At 40.7% G+C, this 18,670-nt stretch overlaps 2 protein-coding genes across 8 annotated transcripts in view; one reads left to right on the forward strand and one right to left on the reverse strand.

The window, feature by feature from the left end:
• Nucleotides 1-7,700, forward strand: part of LOC110980059 (protein phosphatase 1 regulatory subunit 16A-like) — a 67,477-nt gene extending 59,777 nt beyond the window's left edge. For all 3 annotated transcript variants that reach the window (XM_022236358.2, XM_022236359.2, XM_022236360.2), the window contains exon 11: nucleotides 1,229-7,700. In XM_022236358.2, the coding sequence (XP_022092050.2) occupies nucleotides 1,229-2,344 (1,116 nt within the window). In that variant the 3' untranslated portion in view covers nucleotides 2,345-7,700. The remainder of the gene's footprint in view (nucleotides 1-1,228) is intronic.
• osgep (O-sialoglycoprotein endopeptidase) lies at nucleotides 7,421-18,583 on the reverse strand. Of its 5 annotated transcripts, XR_015425623.1 has the most exons (15): nucleotides 18,493-18,583; nucleotides 16,576-16,740; nucleotides 16,233-16,293; nucleotides 14,708-14,766; nucleotides 14,025-14,126; nucleotides 13,819-13,892; nucleotides 13,426-13,521; nucleotides 13,199-13,248; nucleotides 12,649-12,727; nucleotides 12,456-12,521; nucleotides 12,171-12,261; nucleotides 10,687-10,762; nucleotides 9,977-10,075; nucleotides 8,980-9,290; nucleotides 7,421-8,935 (listed from the first exon to the last, which is right to left on the reverse strand). XR_015425623.1 is itself a non-coding variant. In XM_087137890.1 (14 exons), the coding sequence occupies exons 2-14, from the start codon at nucleotides 16,688-16,690 to the stop codon at nucleotides 9,218-9,220; spliced, it is 1,041 nt and encodes a 346-aa protein (XP_086994016.1). In that variant the 5' UTR covers nucleotides 16,691-16,740; nucleotides 18,493-18,583; the 3' UTR covers nucleotides 7,421-9,217. The 5 variants fall into 5 exon arrangements, 4 of the variants coding, with proteins under 4 accessions (XP_086994016.1, XP_022092047.2, XP_086994017.1 ...); XM_087137890.1 differs by having other exon boundaries at nucleotides 7,421-9,290; XM_022236355.2 differs by having other exon boundaries at nucleotides 7,421-9,388.
• Nucleotides 18,584-18,670: the final 87 nt, after the last annotated feature.

Genomic DNA, 18,670 nt, shown 5'->3' on the forward strand with positions numbered 1-18,670 from the left:
GTAGGTTCCTGCATGTCAATTCGTATTCCTGATTGGTTCAGACATATTGCTTTGTGGTTGTCGCTGACATTCATTCTGCAAGTGAAAGTGCCAGCTCTTTGATGTAAAATGGCAAAACATCACTGGCCGAGTCCAAGCAATTTGGCAACGACTGGAAACAATGTGTGTGCCTGGCAAGCAGGTGAAGCCATTTCCCATAGACTCGTGCATTACTGCTGGCCATCAATTAGAAGCTTTAGCATGGCCTGTGTTGAATACTAGACATATATGTATGCATTCATATTTGACGTTACTGTAGTTCATTTAACCAATGAGGTACAAAATGGAGGTCATTGATTCCTGCCCCTTCTGTTTGAAGTTTAAAATGCAATGCATGGGTTGGAAACCAGCTTCTTTCAGTGTCACTAAATAGGAAGATATTTGCCTTCCCGTGTGTTCATTCTCAAATTTTAGCATGCCCATCACTCAGGCCATGTCCAAGTCAACTGGCTATGGCTTCTAGTATCACACACCCTAAAGCCCATCACTCAGGCCATGTCCAAGTCAACTGGCTATGGCTTCTAGTATCACACACCCTAAAGCCCATCACTCAGGCCATGTCCAAGTCAACTGGCTATGGCTTCTAGTATCACACACCCTAAAGCCCATCACTCAGGCCATGTCCAAGTCAACTGGCTATGGCTTCTAGTATCACACACCCTAAAGCCCATCACTCAGGCCATGTCCAAGTCAATTGGCTATGGCTTCTAGTATCACACACCCTAAAGCCCATCACTCAGGCCATGTCCAAGTCAACTGGCTATGGCTTCTAGTATCACACACCCTAAAGCCCATCACTCAGGCCATGTCCAAGTCAACTGGCTATGGCTTCTAGTATCACACACCCTAAAGCCCATCACTCAGGCCATGTCCAAGTCAATTGGCTATGGCTTCTAGTATTACACACCCCAACAGGAAGTGGCTGCTGTCGTTGGACAATGGCTTCCATAGCTTTCATATTATTTGCAGCCACAACAATAGCAGAATAATGGCAGTAAACTTGGTTGTTTTATTTTCATTGGAAGAAAAATGTACTTAAGAATAGAGGAGAACGAAATTAAAGTTATTCCTTTTCCCCTTTGCAGAGTAATCACAACAACCTTACTCTAGACAAGTCCAAGACTTTGTGAAAACGGCAAGATGAAATAAGTTACAAAATCCTCAAAGTTGTTTTTTTTTTCTTTCATAGGGTGATGATATTCCAGCTACAGATATTGATGAAGTGAATATTGGCACGGAGGCGCCTCAGAGTCCAACCTCAGTTGCGTCGGTGACGTTAGACAGAGAAGAACCAGAGGGAGAAGAGAAAGATGTGAATGGTGCCTTAGAGACTGATATCATTCCCATGCCTGTCATTACGGAGGAAATACCAGATAGCCCTGAGAAGAGAGCTCAGCTGGAGAACGGGGAGCAGTCAGTGATGCAGAATGGAGATGGGGGTGATGGAAAGACTGATATGGAAGGACTCAATGCGCCGGGCCTGCTAAGACAGCCCAAGAGCATCCTCAAGAAAAGGAAGGAGCAAGAGGTCGTGGAAGATCTCCATGCCAAGAAAAGCAGGAAGGAAAAGGCCAAGGATGTGGAAGCTAGGAAGCAGGAGCTGGAAGAGGAGAGACAGAAAGAGAGAGAGGAACGAGAGAAGGCTAAGCAACGGGAACGAGAGGAGCGACAACGAAAGAAGGAAGAAAAGGAGCGAGAAAAGCAACGGATTAAGGAGGAGAAGAAACTGCTGCGTCAACGGGAGAAAGAGGAGAAAGAACGGGAGAAAGAGCTGAAGCGAAAGACTCTCACAGAGGAAACGGAGAAGAAGGAAGAGAATACGACGAAAGATGATCAAGAGAAGGATGTGGAGCAAGATGCTAACCACACAGGGAACATTGAGACTCTCTCTGAGTTGAAACGGCACCGAGCCTCAGAGCACGCCAAGCGGACTCTCAGTGGAGACAGTACGGAGGACTTTGGAACAGCCTGGTCCGAGGCTCGGAAGGACTCATTTGACATGCTGAAAGACCACAAGTCGCAAAATAGCACAAAGAAAAAGAGCCCTCACATTGTTCGCAAAATCCTGCCGCACAGGCTGTCAGGGAGCTACACGTTCAACGAAACCAGTCAGGGGGACGGGCACCGCGACTCAACCGGAAGTGAGCAGAATGGCATTGGAGACCAAGGAGGCTTGAATCCCTCGGAGTCAAGTAATACCCCGCTGGAACCATACCCTGGAGATGAACCCCTTAAACGGTTCACTGCAGTGGAACAAGAGGTGATTGGTGGGGATGAGGAAAGAAGATGCTGTGTCATTTTGTAAGGGGAGGGGGTTGCCATCAGGAATTTTTAGCTGAGGCTGAATGCAGTATTTTCTATTTTTTTTTTTTTAACTTGTAAATCCGTAATAAGGCAAGTCTGTCTGTAATGACCCGAATGCGATAAATCTTGCCTTCCTAGAAATAGAAAATGGGACTTCATCGTGCACAGTGCTTCTTGTATGTATCCAAAGAAATTGTGGTTTGGCATTTTAACCCCGAGGAGGATTTTTCCATAGTTTTAAGCCTCTTTTTATACATAAACATTTCTCGGAAATGAGTCAATCAAATTTGACATTTTTGTGCATGAGAGAGATAGTCAGAAATGTTTGGCCAAAAGTAGAATAAATTACACAGAAAACAATGCCCCATTTATACAGAAAAATGGCTCTCCATGGAAACAAATCATCACCATGGCAATGGCTACTGCAGCTTTTCAGAGTGATATCCATTAGTGGCTTATGTTGCTTAAACTAATTATCAAGCGGGAGAGCGTTTTTATGTTGAAATCACTGCTCGGCAGGAAAGAAATGACTTAAATTCTCAGTATTAGGTTTGTCTGCATCATCCTTTCCTTCTTTGCGTTTCTCTTTCTTTGTAAGGTGGAGTCCAATGTATGTTCGGTATTTCTCTGACCTTTAACAGCATTCCCAGTGTATTAAAGTAGCTTGCTTTACAAAGATAACAGTCATTTCATCATTTAAATTCCAATATGCTAAGAACACTGAAAGTAATTCAGGGCAGATGTCATGAAGCTGTTCCAGTATATTCAGAGATAGATTCACCATAAAGTTTTTTTTAAAAAATGGCATTGCCCATGACTGGTGTGCAGCTAAACTCTGCTTGCACACAGCTGGTACCAAACCAAGTCAGACGTTGATTACTGTTCAGATTTTTATTTTCATTTCTCATGTCTTTCAGCTTGTGGTTCCTCTTTGCAATACATCTGTGTACAATCATGTAAACAGTTTCAAATTCTTGCTTGGAACTGGAGTAAAAAACAAAAAAAGAAAGAAATTTTATTGTTTGTTAATTTCAGCTGATATTTCTGTTTCAATTTAGTCTTTCTTTTGTATGAAGTGAAAAGACAACAGAGTTGCTTTTGTTTCTTATGTTAAATAAACTGGCTGCATTGCTTATTAAGAGGTTTTGTTTCCGCAAGTTCCTGCTGGTCATTCAGGATTTGAAGGTATCCAGAAGCCACCCCTGAACACTCTTAACCTCAAATAGTTTTATCTGAAGCTGCTCCTTGTTATCTGCTTGCACACTTTCACCTCTACATACATGTGAGCTCTCTTACTTACTTAACCAAGGCAGTACTATGCAGCCTGAAGGCGCTGTTCCATTTGTGCTTTAACACTTGCACCAAGTGTTGTTTATCTGTCAAGAGTTGCTCCTCCACGGCCGAATGCAATGCACACGTGTTACGTTAATAGAGCCGATTTTTGCATCCGTGAAAGTGAAACGCATTGTGTACGCTGTGCAGCTAAAGAATGGACATATGGAAAGGCGCCTTAACGGGTGAGGGAAAATGCAGGTTCACTTTATACAGTAATTCCATTTGAAGCATGTAACCCAGGCACCTGTTTAATACACTTGAGAATGATCATTACAGGAAAGGCACGGTGCCGCCAAAGGCTGCCTGAAAGGGGTATTTTGTGGCTAGGGCTCATGTGTTTTCCAGTACCACACAGTTTAATAGCCGTAGCCATTGACAGCAATTTCTGTTTCAGACATGGCGTAAGCACTAATTTCCATGTGAAAACAATGGAATAGACTGTTGACTTTGTTGCCAAGTCACCGTTCTCCATGCTACCATTCCACAAACATTAGATGGTTTTTCAGTGATGGGAGTGGTTGGGACTGGTTCCCTCTACACATTCCAGTGGGGGATATGAGAACCAGTGCTTTACTCTCCTTACACCTCAGAAAGGTCAACAACCTGTACATGGAGATAAGCGGATCAAAGTAATATAGACTGGTTCCCAGCCTCTCTTTATATTTGCTTCTTTTTCAGTTTTGTTGCACTGAAAATTTGCAGACCCACATTGTTAATGATAAGAAGATTTCAGGGGGCAAAACGGAGATTTTTGTTTATACATTCAACATATTTTTTCTGGATTCTCGTATCTTAAAGACATTTTTCCTTAAACATTTACATCTACTGATGAAAGATTCAACTATTTATCCGATTTAAGTTGCTGAACTAGTTTTCTTCCTTTTCCAGTTGTTGGAAATAACTTTGAAAGACAACAAAAATGTATTTTATTTACGTTTTGTTAAAGAACAGCCTATTTTTGTAAGTCTGATTTGCATGACATAAAGATATGCAATATGATTGATTGAAATACATCACATAGATATGTATAATATTTGATTCCAGATATTTTTAAGTTTTATAGCTAAAATGAGAGATTTTATTTGCTTGCAATTTGTGTTTTGTCTCGGGTGTGGTGTTCATGTTGCACAAGTAGATAGATAATTTATGTAGAGGGAAAATGCTTAATTTTTCTGATTTATAAATTGATGTTAAGATAATGCATTAGACGTTTGTGCCTAAATGTGCAAATAGCAGCTTCAACAGAAAAAAGGTTAAAGAAATTACACGTATGAGTGGGAGGTAATCTTTGACTTATCTTTGGACTATCTTGAAACTTTTGTTGGAAATGTGGTTATCAAATTCCACTTGGGAAAGCTTTTGACTGAATTTCACGGAGATTTTATGAATTTATATGCATATTAATGTGTTTCTGCTTTTGACCAATCATGTTGCATGAGATAAACATAATTTTGAAGCCTGAACTTCCAAAGTTTCCTATATATATTCTGCAGATTCAATTCCTTCAGTTTATGACTTGACAATTCCCTTAAGCTTGGGACCACATCATGGAAAACAGACGTACACATTCCAAGGCTTTCGGCAAGGACTGAATTATGAATGTAAAAGTCTTCTCTTCAAATTTTCTATTTGTAACTTGTCGTTTGTAAATAAACCGAGGTGGTTAGATTAAAAGACTGTTTCCAAAATGGGCTTCAAGAGCTATGGCTCGGTCTGTTCTCTATGCATATTCCCAATAGAGTAAAGACCTAGACCTAGTTCTAGCCGAAGTTTGTACGCAATGGACCGTGAGAGGGCTGGTCATCTAGTTGCACTAGGAATCAATGCATCCCAGAGCCTGACTCCCAAGGCTGTGGCTATGGCTAGCAATAATGTGTGCCTATGAAAGCCACAGGGTAACGGCTTCGCCATTTCCCATAAACATTTTACTGTAAGCCACAGCCAAAGCTTTGGGATGCCACAGGCAGAGTTTAGGTTTATAAGTAATGCATTAGGCCAGTCGTGGGTCCTGCGGACCAGTTAAGAAACCTCACTGGGTTTTGCGCCCAATTGTAAACAGCGATAGTTGCAATGCAAATTTCTTTCACGTTTGTAAATTACACAAATCGTGCACAAAAAGGCAAGGAAAGTAAAAATATATGAAGTCTTTCAAGGAACACACAACCTGATGGTTTCTTGTATTAAGTGGGTACCATTGATTTGTCTTTTATTTTTGTACTTACTCATAAATGTACATGTATGTGTGAAAAGTATGACGGCATATATGTACATTGCTATATTGTAATTTTTTACTTCAGATTTTGACAGTAGAGAAAGTCGATTGAAATGCCAAAACAATTTCTGTGAAGTTGGTTTATGCAGAGTAGCAAATGCGCATGTATACTGTGTGTGTATTGGAATGGACCTGTAACGTGATGGTGTCATGCTTTTGTTTGGATGTGCACGTTCCTACTGCATTGAGGTGGGACGCGGTCCATCAAGCCCCCATAGGAAAGCATATAGGGTGACGTCATAATGTCTAAGGTCTACCGAGGCTGTTCACAGGCATGCAACTTGGACTTTGACAAATGTGAGGAAATTCCAATCTTTACAAGACTTTTGTTCAATGATTTTAGTTTTCAATGGCATGAGTGTGAGGTAAAAAACAAGGAAATCAACTTATCAGAGGAAAAGCTGCATGCGGAAAAGATTCCCTCCCCTTAAATGAAGTTGAACTGATCCTTTCTATCCAAGAAAAGTGCAGGTTATCAAGGTTCATCTATGAAGTTGTATCACCCCTTAAAAAATTACGTACCAAATATAATTGCTAATGTTGAGTGGTGAGGTCATCTCTCATGGACTCTGCTTCCTCTTTTGCTCCACAAATCTTTCACCAACCATCCAATGATGTCCGATAATTTCTCCTCCCTTTGCGTGAGAGTTTAATGTTAAATGGTAAAGATAGCATGTGGTCTATAGCATTTTACGTTGTCAGCCAGAAAAATATGTAACACTTGTGACGTGAAGACACCATAACAGGCATAGAAATTGATATAGATATATCTGTGCATCAGATTCCAACTGGGCATACATGCGTGAATTTCTGAACCTCATGCGAGTGGGAATCTTTCTCTACTTGTGCTGGTTCTCTGATTATTTACACGTCTAATGGATTGGTGAAAAATCAACTTGTCGAATTGTGAGATATGCATTCTCAGTTGGAATACCAAACTTGCTTATTGATCTTCTTTGTACTTCCTTCTGTTTGAAAAAAGGGTCAAGTGTGTGCACTTTACATGGATTGTAAGTTACTATCATTCCTGAGGTACAGTGTATTTTTGTTTTGTGTACAAGAGTCATTTTATGCTTGCGTGAATCCCCAACAGAACACAACACAGAATGCCTTGACAATCACAAGCCAGGGGTAAGATTTGTCAGGATTTTTCCTGATTTTAGGATTTTTGATCGGGATTGTTTTGATGACAGGAATTTTTTCAAACAATCTCTTCCAAAATCTGGAAAATCCTGGGTTTATCAGTGAGGTGTTTTTACATGTAAACAGTGATATACAAAACACAAGAAATGCGTTGTTTTAAGGGGTAGTATTAGGCAAACACAAATGAAACCATAACGCTACTGCAGGGCACTTAAAACCTCTGGTAATTATTTCAAGACTATTTGATTTTGTCTCCAATCTTACCCCTGACATGCTAATTTGCCCATTTGCTGGTCAGTTTTCAATGTTACTTGCAGAGAGTTTGAATACTCATTTGTTGGAATTTATTGTATCATGTGATCATTGTGTGATATATACATGCATTACAGGCTGATCATTTTGAAGAAATATCTTTTCAAACCAAAAGACCCTCTTTGGGCTGCTTTGTGAGAATCTTCACCAGGAATAAATCAATCCTGGTGAACCTGTCTTCAGAGAATTGCTATTCTCAGTGACTGTAAATTATGGCATGATAAATACACAGAAGTTGTGACAACTATAATAGAATAAATGCCTAAATAGTCTTTTAGATATTTTTATGCTCGAATGCAATGGTGTTAAATAGGTGTTTTTGTAAATTTAGTATAACAAATATTCTCAAGCATTTATTTAAAGATTATAAGCAAATACAATAGCCTATCACAGTGAATGTACAGAGGCCACAATGAGATTTTGTAATGGAAAAGAAAACTGAAAACATTGTGAAAGCAACATGCATTTTTACTTCCAACTTCTTTCATTAAAAATAAAGTATTAAAAATGTACAAAGAGTAAAAAAAAAAGAGTACGTTAATGTTGTTCACTGTACAGTTGAGAGGCTTAATGGAACAAAGACTGACCTTAGCTTCACTAACAAAATATTACCTTTTTATGGCACATCTCACATTTTTTTAACACTGGCTGCACTTTTCATCTGGCATTCCCATAAAAATGCACACAAGTTGCAGAGTGCTATATTATTTCCTGACAACTCTCAATGAAACCCAAATGGAATAATAATCAAATATACAAAAAAGGAAAGAATTCCTCTATGAACATCCTAATAAGCCTTTAAAATCTGGTACACTGAGTTATGTGATTGCACATAAACATAGCCATTTGAATTCCCCAGACTAACGACACTGTTGCTACACCTCGTGATTCGGGGCAAGTTTTTACATAGAGACCACCATCTCAGGAATGGACTCATTCCTGAGTGTCCTCCACTGAAAAAAAACTAGTTGTCCAAGGCATCTCTTATGTAAGTAAGCTAGCGCTTGCACCGAATCACGAGGTATAGCAATTGCCTTTAGTATGGAGAATTCAAAGAAAGTTCACTGAATTTGAAAAACACACTGCACCAGATTTTATTCAAATTTAACTTGCAAGAAGCTTACTATGAAAAGTCATAAACACCAGAAAGTTGAGCGCATTTCATTCAAACCTATTCTCCTAGGTTCTAAGCCTCTTTTCCTTGCCAAAATGCCCCAAATATCACAGTTTCCAAGTTTGGGCCACTTGGAAACTGTGATGGATCAACTTTTAATGCAAGAGTAATAAAATTATCTCAATGCAATGAATTGTACAGGAAAAAATACAACAAAGTGGTCACAGCTGTGTCTGTTTTTTTCTGATTTTTGCCAAACATGATTGAATTCAAGTAATCTTCTACTCGTATTAATTTCTAATACCTAACAGTGTGGTCTCCCGAGGGCGCCCTCTAACGATTCTGGTTGCATAGCCATGTAATTACAACACAGCCCACTTTTTTCAAAGTTCAACAGATATTATTCTTAACTCCACCTTAATTCACCTGTTCACAGTGCACTGAATCTTCTTAACTCCACCTTAATTGACCTGTTCACAGTGCATTGAATCTTCTGATGTGTTGCTAGGGTTTTTCTTTGCTTATTTTCATCTCCAAGCAGCCAGTTCTTCCTAGCTGCCTCCAGTCACAGGTCAGTAGCCAGCTGAGCGCTGTCTTTCTGCCCGCTGTCTCATTGGTTTAGGCTGTATGTCTAACAATCCTCCATCACACCTGTTAACGGTGACACCAATCTCAGCAGGTTGTCACGGCTTCAAACCTCACCTTGTGAGTTTGATGCTTTTCCCACAAACTGTCAGAAAGTCTTGAACAAACAGCGCCTCATGACTCTGCCTGGGGGGGAGGCCAACAAACACAGCCAGCCCTCTTACCATTGGCTACATGTTGACTGTTATTTTCTCCACGTGATTTCAACTTCATCAGTTCGGTATCTGAATAAAAGACCCCCAAACAATCAACAAAACCAAACTATTTTAGCCCATGCATTGCAAATATCACACACAGCTTAGACGGAGTAAAGAGAAGGAAATTTGTTTCCAAAACAGACTACACACAACAAACTCTTCATCAGATACTGGAGTTAACATCCTCAAACCAGGCTGATTTTGTCTCTAAAACTTTTCACTTAAAACCTTGAGTGGCTGAAATTACAATACCAGGGTAATGCAAAATCCTCAAGTCTTAACTGTCCAGTGGAAGATCTTTCTTTGAGGTGCTTTAAACTACAACTTACATTGTTCTCGTTTGTAAGAGCCATGAATGGGGCAAAGGTGTACTTGGATCCCACAAAATAAGTCTCAAGGTCAAATGTTCAGTAATTCTGCTTTGGTCGACATAAGACACAACTGACCTCTTTGTTTTGCTTTATTACTAAATTTAGCATCTTGATGAAAATGGACATTGTGCAGGAGTAAAATGTTGAAGGTTCCCATTAATTTACAAGATTCTCATAAAGGTCTCCATTTCTTAAGTGGCTCTGATGACTTATTTGGTGAGGTTAAGAAACAATTTGTTCTCACCTCTGAGTACACCATGTTTCCTCAAGAGGAGTCCTATGTCCTGAGTGATACATTTCCCATCCAGCTTGGGCTATCATGGCTCCATTATCAATACAGTACCTGACAAAGAAATATCAAATTCATACGATACTATTTCAGAACTTGAAATGCTTGTGTTGTTTCATAGGACTGATAAGGCTAATCCATCACTAGAGGGCTTGAATCAAGGGCAGCACACAGTGCATTATGGGTGAAAGTCAACATCCCGCAACTCTGTAGCATAGTGATAAGCCTCGGCTCTATCATCTTACCTTGTCCAAAAACCAAATCCTGCAATACCTCATTTTTGGCAGCACATGGGCAGCTGTTATCATTCCAAATAATTCTTCCATTCATCAACTCACACTGATCTCACTTCTTAGATGTATGCCAGCTTCAAAGTGCTACAGACAGCTGAGGGTCAGGTAAGTTACCTATGTTGACCCACGAGTCAAAAAGACCTTTTGGGGGACAAATGATGGGGGTGCACAGAATTGTACATCACTCCTATTGGAAAGGACTGCCTGTATCAACATATGGGGGCATTTCAAAACTTGGAATACTTTAAAAGGGAACACCTGTTCAAACTGGAAACAGCGTTGGATAAATAACCATTCCAGAATGGAAGAATTTACAGCTCCAACAAGCCAACGGCTGACTCTACCCACAATCCCACAACACAGCTCTCTTACCTCTCATCTGTCGCACACACCACTGCTCCTCTCTCCACGGCCATGTCCCTCATCATCTGCTGCAATCTCTCGTTGCCTAGAGACAAAGGAAATATGGACAGATGTATTAAAGGGATGATGAGCAAGACAAATGGGCTAGGTACTTCTTGGCTAACAATTTTACACAGGCTAATAGGAGCAACCTTACTGTACGTCTTTCTTGTAATTGTTTGTTAAATGGGCCAGGTGCTTCTTGGCTAACAATTTTACACAGGCTAATAGGAGCAACCTTACTGTACGTCTTCTTGTAATTGTTTGTTAAATGGGCTAGGTACTTCTTGGCTAACAATTTTACACAGGCTAATAGGAGGAACCTTACTGTACGTCTTCTTGTAATTGTTTGTTAAATGGGCCAGGTGCTTCTTGGCTAACAATTTTACACAGGCTAATAGGAGGAACCTTACTGTACGTCTTCTTGTAATTGTTTGTTAAATGGGCCAGGTACTTCTTGGCTAACAATTTTACACAGGCTAATAGGAGCAACCTTACTGTACGTCTTCTTGTAATTGTTTGTTAAATGGGCCAGGTGCTTCTTGGCTAACAATTTTACACAGGCTAATAGGAGCAACCTTACTGTACGTCTTCTTGTAATTGTTTGTTAAATGGGCCAGGTGCTTCTTGGCTAACAATTTTACACAGGCTAATAGGAGCAACCTTACTGTACGTCTTCTTGTAATTGTTTGTTAAATGGGCTAGGTACTTCTTGGCTAACAATTTTACACAGGCTAATAGGAGCAACCTTACTGTACGTCTTCTTGTAATTGTTTGTTAAATGGGCCAGGTGCTTCTTGGCTAACAATTTTACACAGGCTAATAGGAGCAACCTTACTGTACGTCTTTCTTGTAATTGTTTGTTAATCTGTTCTTCCCTAGATCTTCCAGTTTTGCCCCTAAGGCTGTCCAAGATGTTGAAAGAGGACAAGACCATTTACTCCTAGTTTCCATTGGGGTTTTGTCCCAGTTGTGTATGATGAAGATGCTAATGGTCAAGGCAAAGTGTTCAGGTTAATAAGGTTCACATCAGTTGTTTCTTGTAAGAATACCCAGAGGAAGCATATTTGTCACAAATTGCTTGAACAGGACAAAATTGGTTAACCCTAACCCCTCTAGGGTGTATGGAAAATCACATTGAAATTGGCAGATTTGGGACTGTTAGAGGTAATTACGGACTGGGTTAATGATGGATTTATCAAATTGGTTTCCAAAGTGATACACCTAAATATCATGCCAATTTGCATAACATTAATGTAAGTGGAACGCAAGCCGATACCCACTGACAGCGACTTCCACGTGAGCACCAGCCAATAATCATGGATGCTTATTAAATGGATAGCCCAGTCCTAATGGGAACAAAACTTTGCAACAAGAAGAACCAGGTTTTTGCTGAATTTCTCAGAGGATCACTCCAGGAGGAATGACAAGGCTCATTTTGAAGATAAACTTACAGCCAACACCTCCGACAATGAGTACCTCGTTGGAGTTGCAATGCGCCATGGCTCTCTCTGTTATCTCTACAAGCATGGCAAACAATGTCTCCTGTGTCAATGAAACCAAACCATCATCGCAACATACTGAGTTATGTAGAATCTTTTCAAGGGGGACGTCAATCAGGATCAACTGGCTCAGAACTGGTTCCACTTTTCTCAATCATTTTTCAGGGCTGAAATCGCTAGCAATGGTGACTTTTTGAGGTATTCAGAGCTGGAGTTTTATTATCAAACACTAATCACCTGTAAGGAGAAGCAAAGGTCTTCTGGTGCACATTCTCCCGCCGTCAACTTCTTGTGAGCCACGTCCTGTAAACATTCGAGAAGTAGAACATTCCTGAAATAAGCCAGGCATTTACCATGCGACAAGGTCCAAGACATACTGATTTGAAACCCAACTCGCTCTTGGAATGGTTAAAATTGCCTAGCAGTTTACCTCGATGTAGGAGAGGATACCAGAGAAGGAGACGTCCATGCCCTTGACCGTGTAGGGTAACTCAATGTACACCTTTCCCCTGTGAATACAGACAACAGTTGTGCCAAATCAATTTCCCCTTGGAAGGCGGTATAGAGAAAAGGGAGATGCTGCCAAATCAATTTCCCCTTGGAAGGCGGTATAGAGAAAAGGGAGATGCTTTGCAAAAAGTCGGCCAAAAATCAGTCAGTCTGAAAGAACCAGAAGGTGATTGAAGTCTGATTAAATATGAACTACAGAAAAGTTTACTTGGAGCAACAGCACTGCCTTCGGCGACAAACAAGGTTGCCAGTCTCTTCAAGTAGGGATCCTGCACTAATCCCAAGAGTATGTGAATGCACAAAAGGTAAATATTTTCCACATTGAAGACATTTCCAAGCTTGTCCCTAGGGCAAGCATAAGTTCCGAATCAGACTAGGTAAGTGCTCCTTGAAGAATATTCCACAAGTTTCCAACTTTCTCGTGTGGCACGTTCCAGTGATAAAGTTATGATTCAAGATCGTTAACTCACTTCTTAGCCATTTGTTCGATGTTGTATCCTGGACTTGGGTCATTTGATAACTACAGAAACAGGAACAAAAGACATCCAAATAGATAAAACTGAAATGATGCACAATAAACAACTACCATTCAAATTAAATAAACACCAACATAACAACAGTGATCTAAACAATTTATACTCGCAACTTGTTTGAATATACGTCCATTAACACAAGTACAGGACCGACACAAAATTACCTTGAGTATTCTTGCAAATCTATCTAGACAGTTCCCCACAGCGATGTCAATGGTTTCACCAAAGATACGATACCTGTGCTGTGAATAGGCAATGACCTGCAACAGTAAACCATAACTTAAATTGATTTAATTATCAATATCTAGGACAAATTCCACTGTTATTTTCAAAGAAAGACTGAAAGATACGAGCAGCTTTAATCAAATTGTAAAAGGTTCCTAGTCCTTTTGTGCAAACTGGAGTACCATCTGGTAAAATCTCTCAGTGGATGTCCACTTTTCCCATGATGCACTTCAGAAGAGCAGGAGTTTCCACTGCTAACATCAGCTTCTCTGTATTGTAAAATGCTCAAAATATTTCATAACTGTCAAGGTGAGATCCACCGGTAAACCTACCTGTGTGTTGCCCCCACTAACATACAACACAGTCGGGTTGTGGGAACCAGTTACAAGCCTTCCCATTTCTATGTCTGTGACTTTAATTAAGGAAAACATCCATTAGTGAATAATACTCCAGTTTTGGGTTTTAGAATGATGCAATTTGTTTCTGTATTGATGAGTTAGTCTTACAGTCAGGCAAGACCTGTGTATTTCAAGGATACGCCCGATGCAGTGGTTGACTCCAATGATAGGAACATCCCACAGCTGAGCAATAGTCCTCGCCACAATGGCGGTAGATATCAGAGGGGCTGCCATTCCTGGCCCTGAAGTGAAAGAAAACAGCCAAATCATAGGGGCACAGCACAGGAGTAGGGATATTAACCCCCTTACATAATTTTCTATTAAAACAGAAGCCATTTTTTCTTGAGTTCCTGTTGTAACAAGTATCCTTTTTTTAAGACTGCCCTCTAAGATTGAACAGCACCACCAAAGATTGTGTCGTTCCCCCAGCATCACAGCTGAGGGGTGTTTTTTCACATCTACCTCACCCTTCCCCGATCAAGATGAACTTGCTATGCCACAAAACCATGACTTCTTTACCCTTAAAATAAACTGAGTGCTCAAAAACCTTTCGGTGTTTGTTCTAATTTTTTCTAAGGGAAGGGGAGAATTTTGTGGGATTAAGGAAAAGCCCAATCTCTGTTGTTTTATAATCAGCTTGAGATTCCTCGCAAGTAATTTCAAGCCATTGCTTGAGGTAGTGGTCATCACATCACATCAAATTGTGTGGATAGAATTGTGAAATGTCTTGCTGCTAACTTAGAAACCTTTGTATCTGTGTTTACTGCAAGCAATGTCTCATTCCAACAATTCTTGATATCTAGTACTATTCCTATGATCCAACCTTTGGTGTAGCAAACGCAATCGATATCGTCTGGTTTCAGTCCAGCCTCCTCCATGCATCTACCAATGCAACCAAACAAAGTAGTTACAAACTTCCGATGTGCTCTCTCATTTCCAATTTCTGGCAAAGCGGAATTTTAGTTATGTCATTTCCATGACATTAGCGTGGCTTTGCATCAGGGATGTCAATTTTATGCTAAGTTTTGCCCTCACATTAACATGTACATTCAAACTGTATTGTGACTGTGGTCTGAGAGTTGCCCCAAAAAATCACAAGCTGGTTCAAGTTGGAATCGAACCAACGACTTCCTGCTTACTGCTCCTGACATCTGGAAGACACGACCAGTGAGTGATTTCCCCTGTATCGCACTGCAAAATGCGACGTGTTTTGGACAATCTGCGATCTAGTTTTAAAAATGGATCGCAGGGTTTTGTGATACAATATGCGATGGATTTTTTGTTTTAGAAATTTCGTAAACCTGCTTTTATATCAGTGGAATAAAGGAAAATGTTGAGAAAACCACCGACTGTTGAGAAAACCAAGGTCCTGTTATTAGAATCCCAGTGCATGTACACGTATTTATAACAATACGTACGTGATAATCCTGAAACCATGAGGCATGCGAGGTAGCAAAAAAACTGACAACTTGCAACAAAATGTATGCACGCAACAGCACCTTTCCAAGAGAATTTTCCGATGAACATCTATCAAAATATTTGTATCTGTTACGGACACGAAAATATACGTAAAGATTAAATTATAAACATTGATGAAACACTGGTGCCATGACTCAGGAATCTGAACTGTTTACTGGTATGTTTGTCATGTCAGGAAAGATCATCCATCAGCAGAGCAAGAACAGTGCAGTGATACATGTACATGTATGTATGCGCTGCTTTCTGCATATAGCACATGCATCGGAGCGAGGCGCAGTGCGCACATGCTCTAGAAAAGTTCCCGGATGTTCAATCCAGACCTCGAAAAAAGTGCACATTTTGAAATGATGGCCGGGGCGACGCCATAGGCCATGTACACATTGGTACCGCGGTATGACATGATTATGAAGTTACTTGCCGTTGTACCTGTTTCGGGGCCAGTGATGACGCAATTCTTCTGTGGACGATTCTGGAACGTTTTTTGCTCGCGTGATGGCCAAAATGGCGAACAATAATCGACATATAAAACCCAAGCTAAGTGTTTTAACGTGATTTAAATTACAACAGAAACTACTAAAAAAAAATTGATCAGTTGCTATACTAAGTCAATTTTTTGCTATGCAAACAAAAAAGTGCATAGGGAATTTGCTATACAAAATTTCAACATGAAATCACTCACTGATGACCATCAAGTTTGCTGTGATGGGGTAGCTGGTTTGAACCCATATGATACTTGGTGCTGCATTGGATTTGATGCCAGCCATCTCAGGGCAAAACTACGTGTAACACTGAGCATGCCTAACACATGGCATGACTGCGACGATGTGTGACCTCTGAACTGAACTGTGGTTATATCATAGTCCACTTACTTCTTCAGAATTTCGATGGCATGAGCCTGGTGATGCTTGGCAGTCTCTCTTGGCATGAATCCTAGGGAACAAGAGACATACATGTGCATGTAGGCCAATGTGTATTCATTTTGCAACAATGCCTATCTAATTTACAGTTAAGCCCCTTTTTCCAGTCCGCAGTTCCATTTGACACACCCATCCACCCAAACACTCATTACCCATTCACCCAGAAGATTTGTTTACATGCCTGTTCCAAAGTCCTTTAAAATCCATTTCCACCTCCAAAAATAAGTTTATAACATAGAGAAACAGACCATTTAAAATGAAGTTTTATTTTTTTTTCAAGAGCCTGTAATCTTACCATGGCCTGGTGGTGTGATGTAGGTGTGTCTTGGGTTAGATAACACTACTCCATCTCTGACGATTCCAATGCCAAGCTTATTGGCGCTTCCCTCAAAACCAATGACAGTTGGCATCTTAGCAGAGCAGACTGGTGACAGCTAAGAAGGATAGGCAGCACGGGAAACTGCAAGACAAATTAGTTTTCATTAATCAGCCGACGATACATATACATGTACCTCTAGAGTGAGGCTTTATAACCTTACAGAAAGATCTACAGAAAGCACTGTGGAAAGTCCTAAATCCCCAATTCTCTTGTCACAAAGTTTGACCCCAAATGTTTCTCCTGCATGGTCTAAATGTGACCAAGAACCAAAAGGGGTGTTCAGAATGGCCCCAAATTCAAGCAGTAGACACTGGGCTGTAAACCAGTTCCCTGGTGTACATGCAAATTACATCACACTGATTATGAACCATTTGCAATGACCGTTTTGGGAGGATTCAAACACCTTAAACATGAGAAATCTGAGTGAGGGATAGGGACCCAGGCCTACATGTAAATTCATAAGGTGGAATTTACAGTGGGAAAGAAACTTTTGTCTGTCCCAAAGTGGGGTTGTCCAATTTTTTAGGCAAAAAAATGCTAATTCTGCTGCACAAAGAACAGGTCTTGAAAACGATTTTAAAAATGAGATCATTGCAACCAATTAGGCACAGACCAGAAAACTGCCCCTAAATCCCTTAAAACTTTTGCTAAGATGCAACCTGAATCCTGCAAAATCCTACAAATGCCTCCATGTCAAAATTGGATACAACAATAACCCTCCAAATCCTCCGTTATGTCTAGAATGTTTCCTTGGCGGTACACCTAACGCCTCAACCCTTCAAAATCCTCTGGCAATTCCTAGTATCACCGTATTGAGGCAATACAAATGGGAACAATGGAGATAATTTCACATCTAGGCCTAAATAGCCCAGGCTTGAATTTATGTGTGGCTAAGCGTAGACAACGCACTCTCCGGCCCAAGACCTTGACAGTGTGTTCTGAACAATCAGCCATGCATTTTTGCCATACTAAAAATTGCGGCAAAATCCTTCAAAAACCACAGAGAATTCCGTGTGTGGAAGCCCGCTTGACACCCTGATCAGCACGAACCCTTTCAGACTATTCTGAAAAATTCCAAGCATTTTCTAAGTGATGACCTCAACGTTTCCATTGCTAGGACATTTATTCTGGTTATAGGCCGGGGCGGACATCTGGGACTTTGGCAAAATGGCAAGTATCAAACAAACCACACCAATGAAAACAACTGTGATGTGCCCACACATACATCATTGTCTTATATTTGTACGTACTGATTAAAGAAAAGATTGTGTAGCCCGATCCTCTGACTGGCAAGTATGCCTGCACATCACAGTTATTTTTATCGGTGTGGTGTGGTGGCTTCCCGCCATTTTTCGAAAGTTCCACTTCCAGATGTCTGCCCCGTAATTGATGTCACCACTTCAGGGAATAGCATGTCCTAAAAATTAAGTTTAGCAGTGAACATGTTGAAGCATTTAATGCGAAAACGCTGAGTAACTGTTAGGTTTTTAGCCATTCGATGCTGGAAACTATTACACATTTACAGTCGGAGGGCCAAGCAAGCATGCAATAGGCCTAATTTATTCGCAAAAAGGATGCAACATAACGTTCCACATAACGAGCGAGATTGAGAACACCACAACCTGCCAGTCATGCCAGTGCAACTTTGCAAGTGCAACGACCATGAACGACGCATGTCATCAAGGCATTTAATATTTCTATTCTATTCAAACATGTTGCGCCACCTTTCTAACCAAAAGCAATATTCTGACCACAGTTTAAATACAGTGTCCCTTCACCCACGGGGATAGGAAAAGAAAAAACCTCCATGCTCCACCTAGCTCTCTATCATACCTCACCGCTGCTACGGTAACGACACCTGTACTCGTACATGTACGTGTATATGTAGGCTTACGTACGTCACGTCCCTGCCGCGCTACTCGTGCTTTCACGTCGCGCGCGCGAGCGCCGTTGCAATTTTAATAGCGCCCTCGTGTGGCACGTAAGGAAACCGCCGGTCGCGGGAAGAAGT

This window comes from Acanthaster planci, linkage group LG06, assembly GCF_054643075.1.
Source record: "Acanthaster planci isolate LZ-2023a linkage group LG06, COTS_SCS, whole genome shotgun sequence".
Lineage (NCBI taxonomy): Eukaryota > Metazoa > Echinodermata > Asteroidea > Valvatida > Acanthasteridae > Acanthaster > Acanthaster planci.

What these genes read in the sequence shown, in the direction of transcription:
- osgep (XM_087137890.1), bottom strand. Translation starts at nt 16,690, where the DNA reads ATGCCAACTGTCATTGGTTTTGAGGGAAGCGCCAATAAGCTTGGCATT. An exon ending in TTGCGTTTGCTACACCAAAG is followed by an intron (nt 14,127 to 14,707) that starts GTTGGATCATAG and finishes CTTTCACTTCAG; the next exon opens with GGCCAGGAATGGCAGCCCCT. An exon ending in GATTTGCAAGAATACTCAAG is followed by an intron (nt 13,249 to 13,425) that starts GTAATTTTGTGT and finishes CTGTTTCTGTAG; the next exon opens with TTATCAAATGACCCAAGTCC.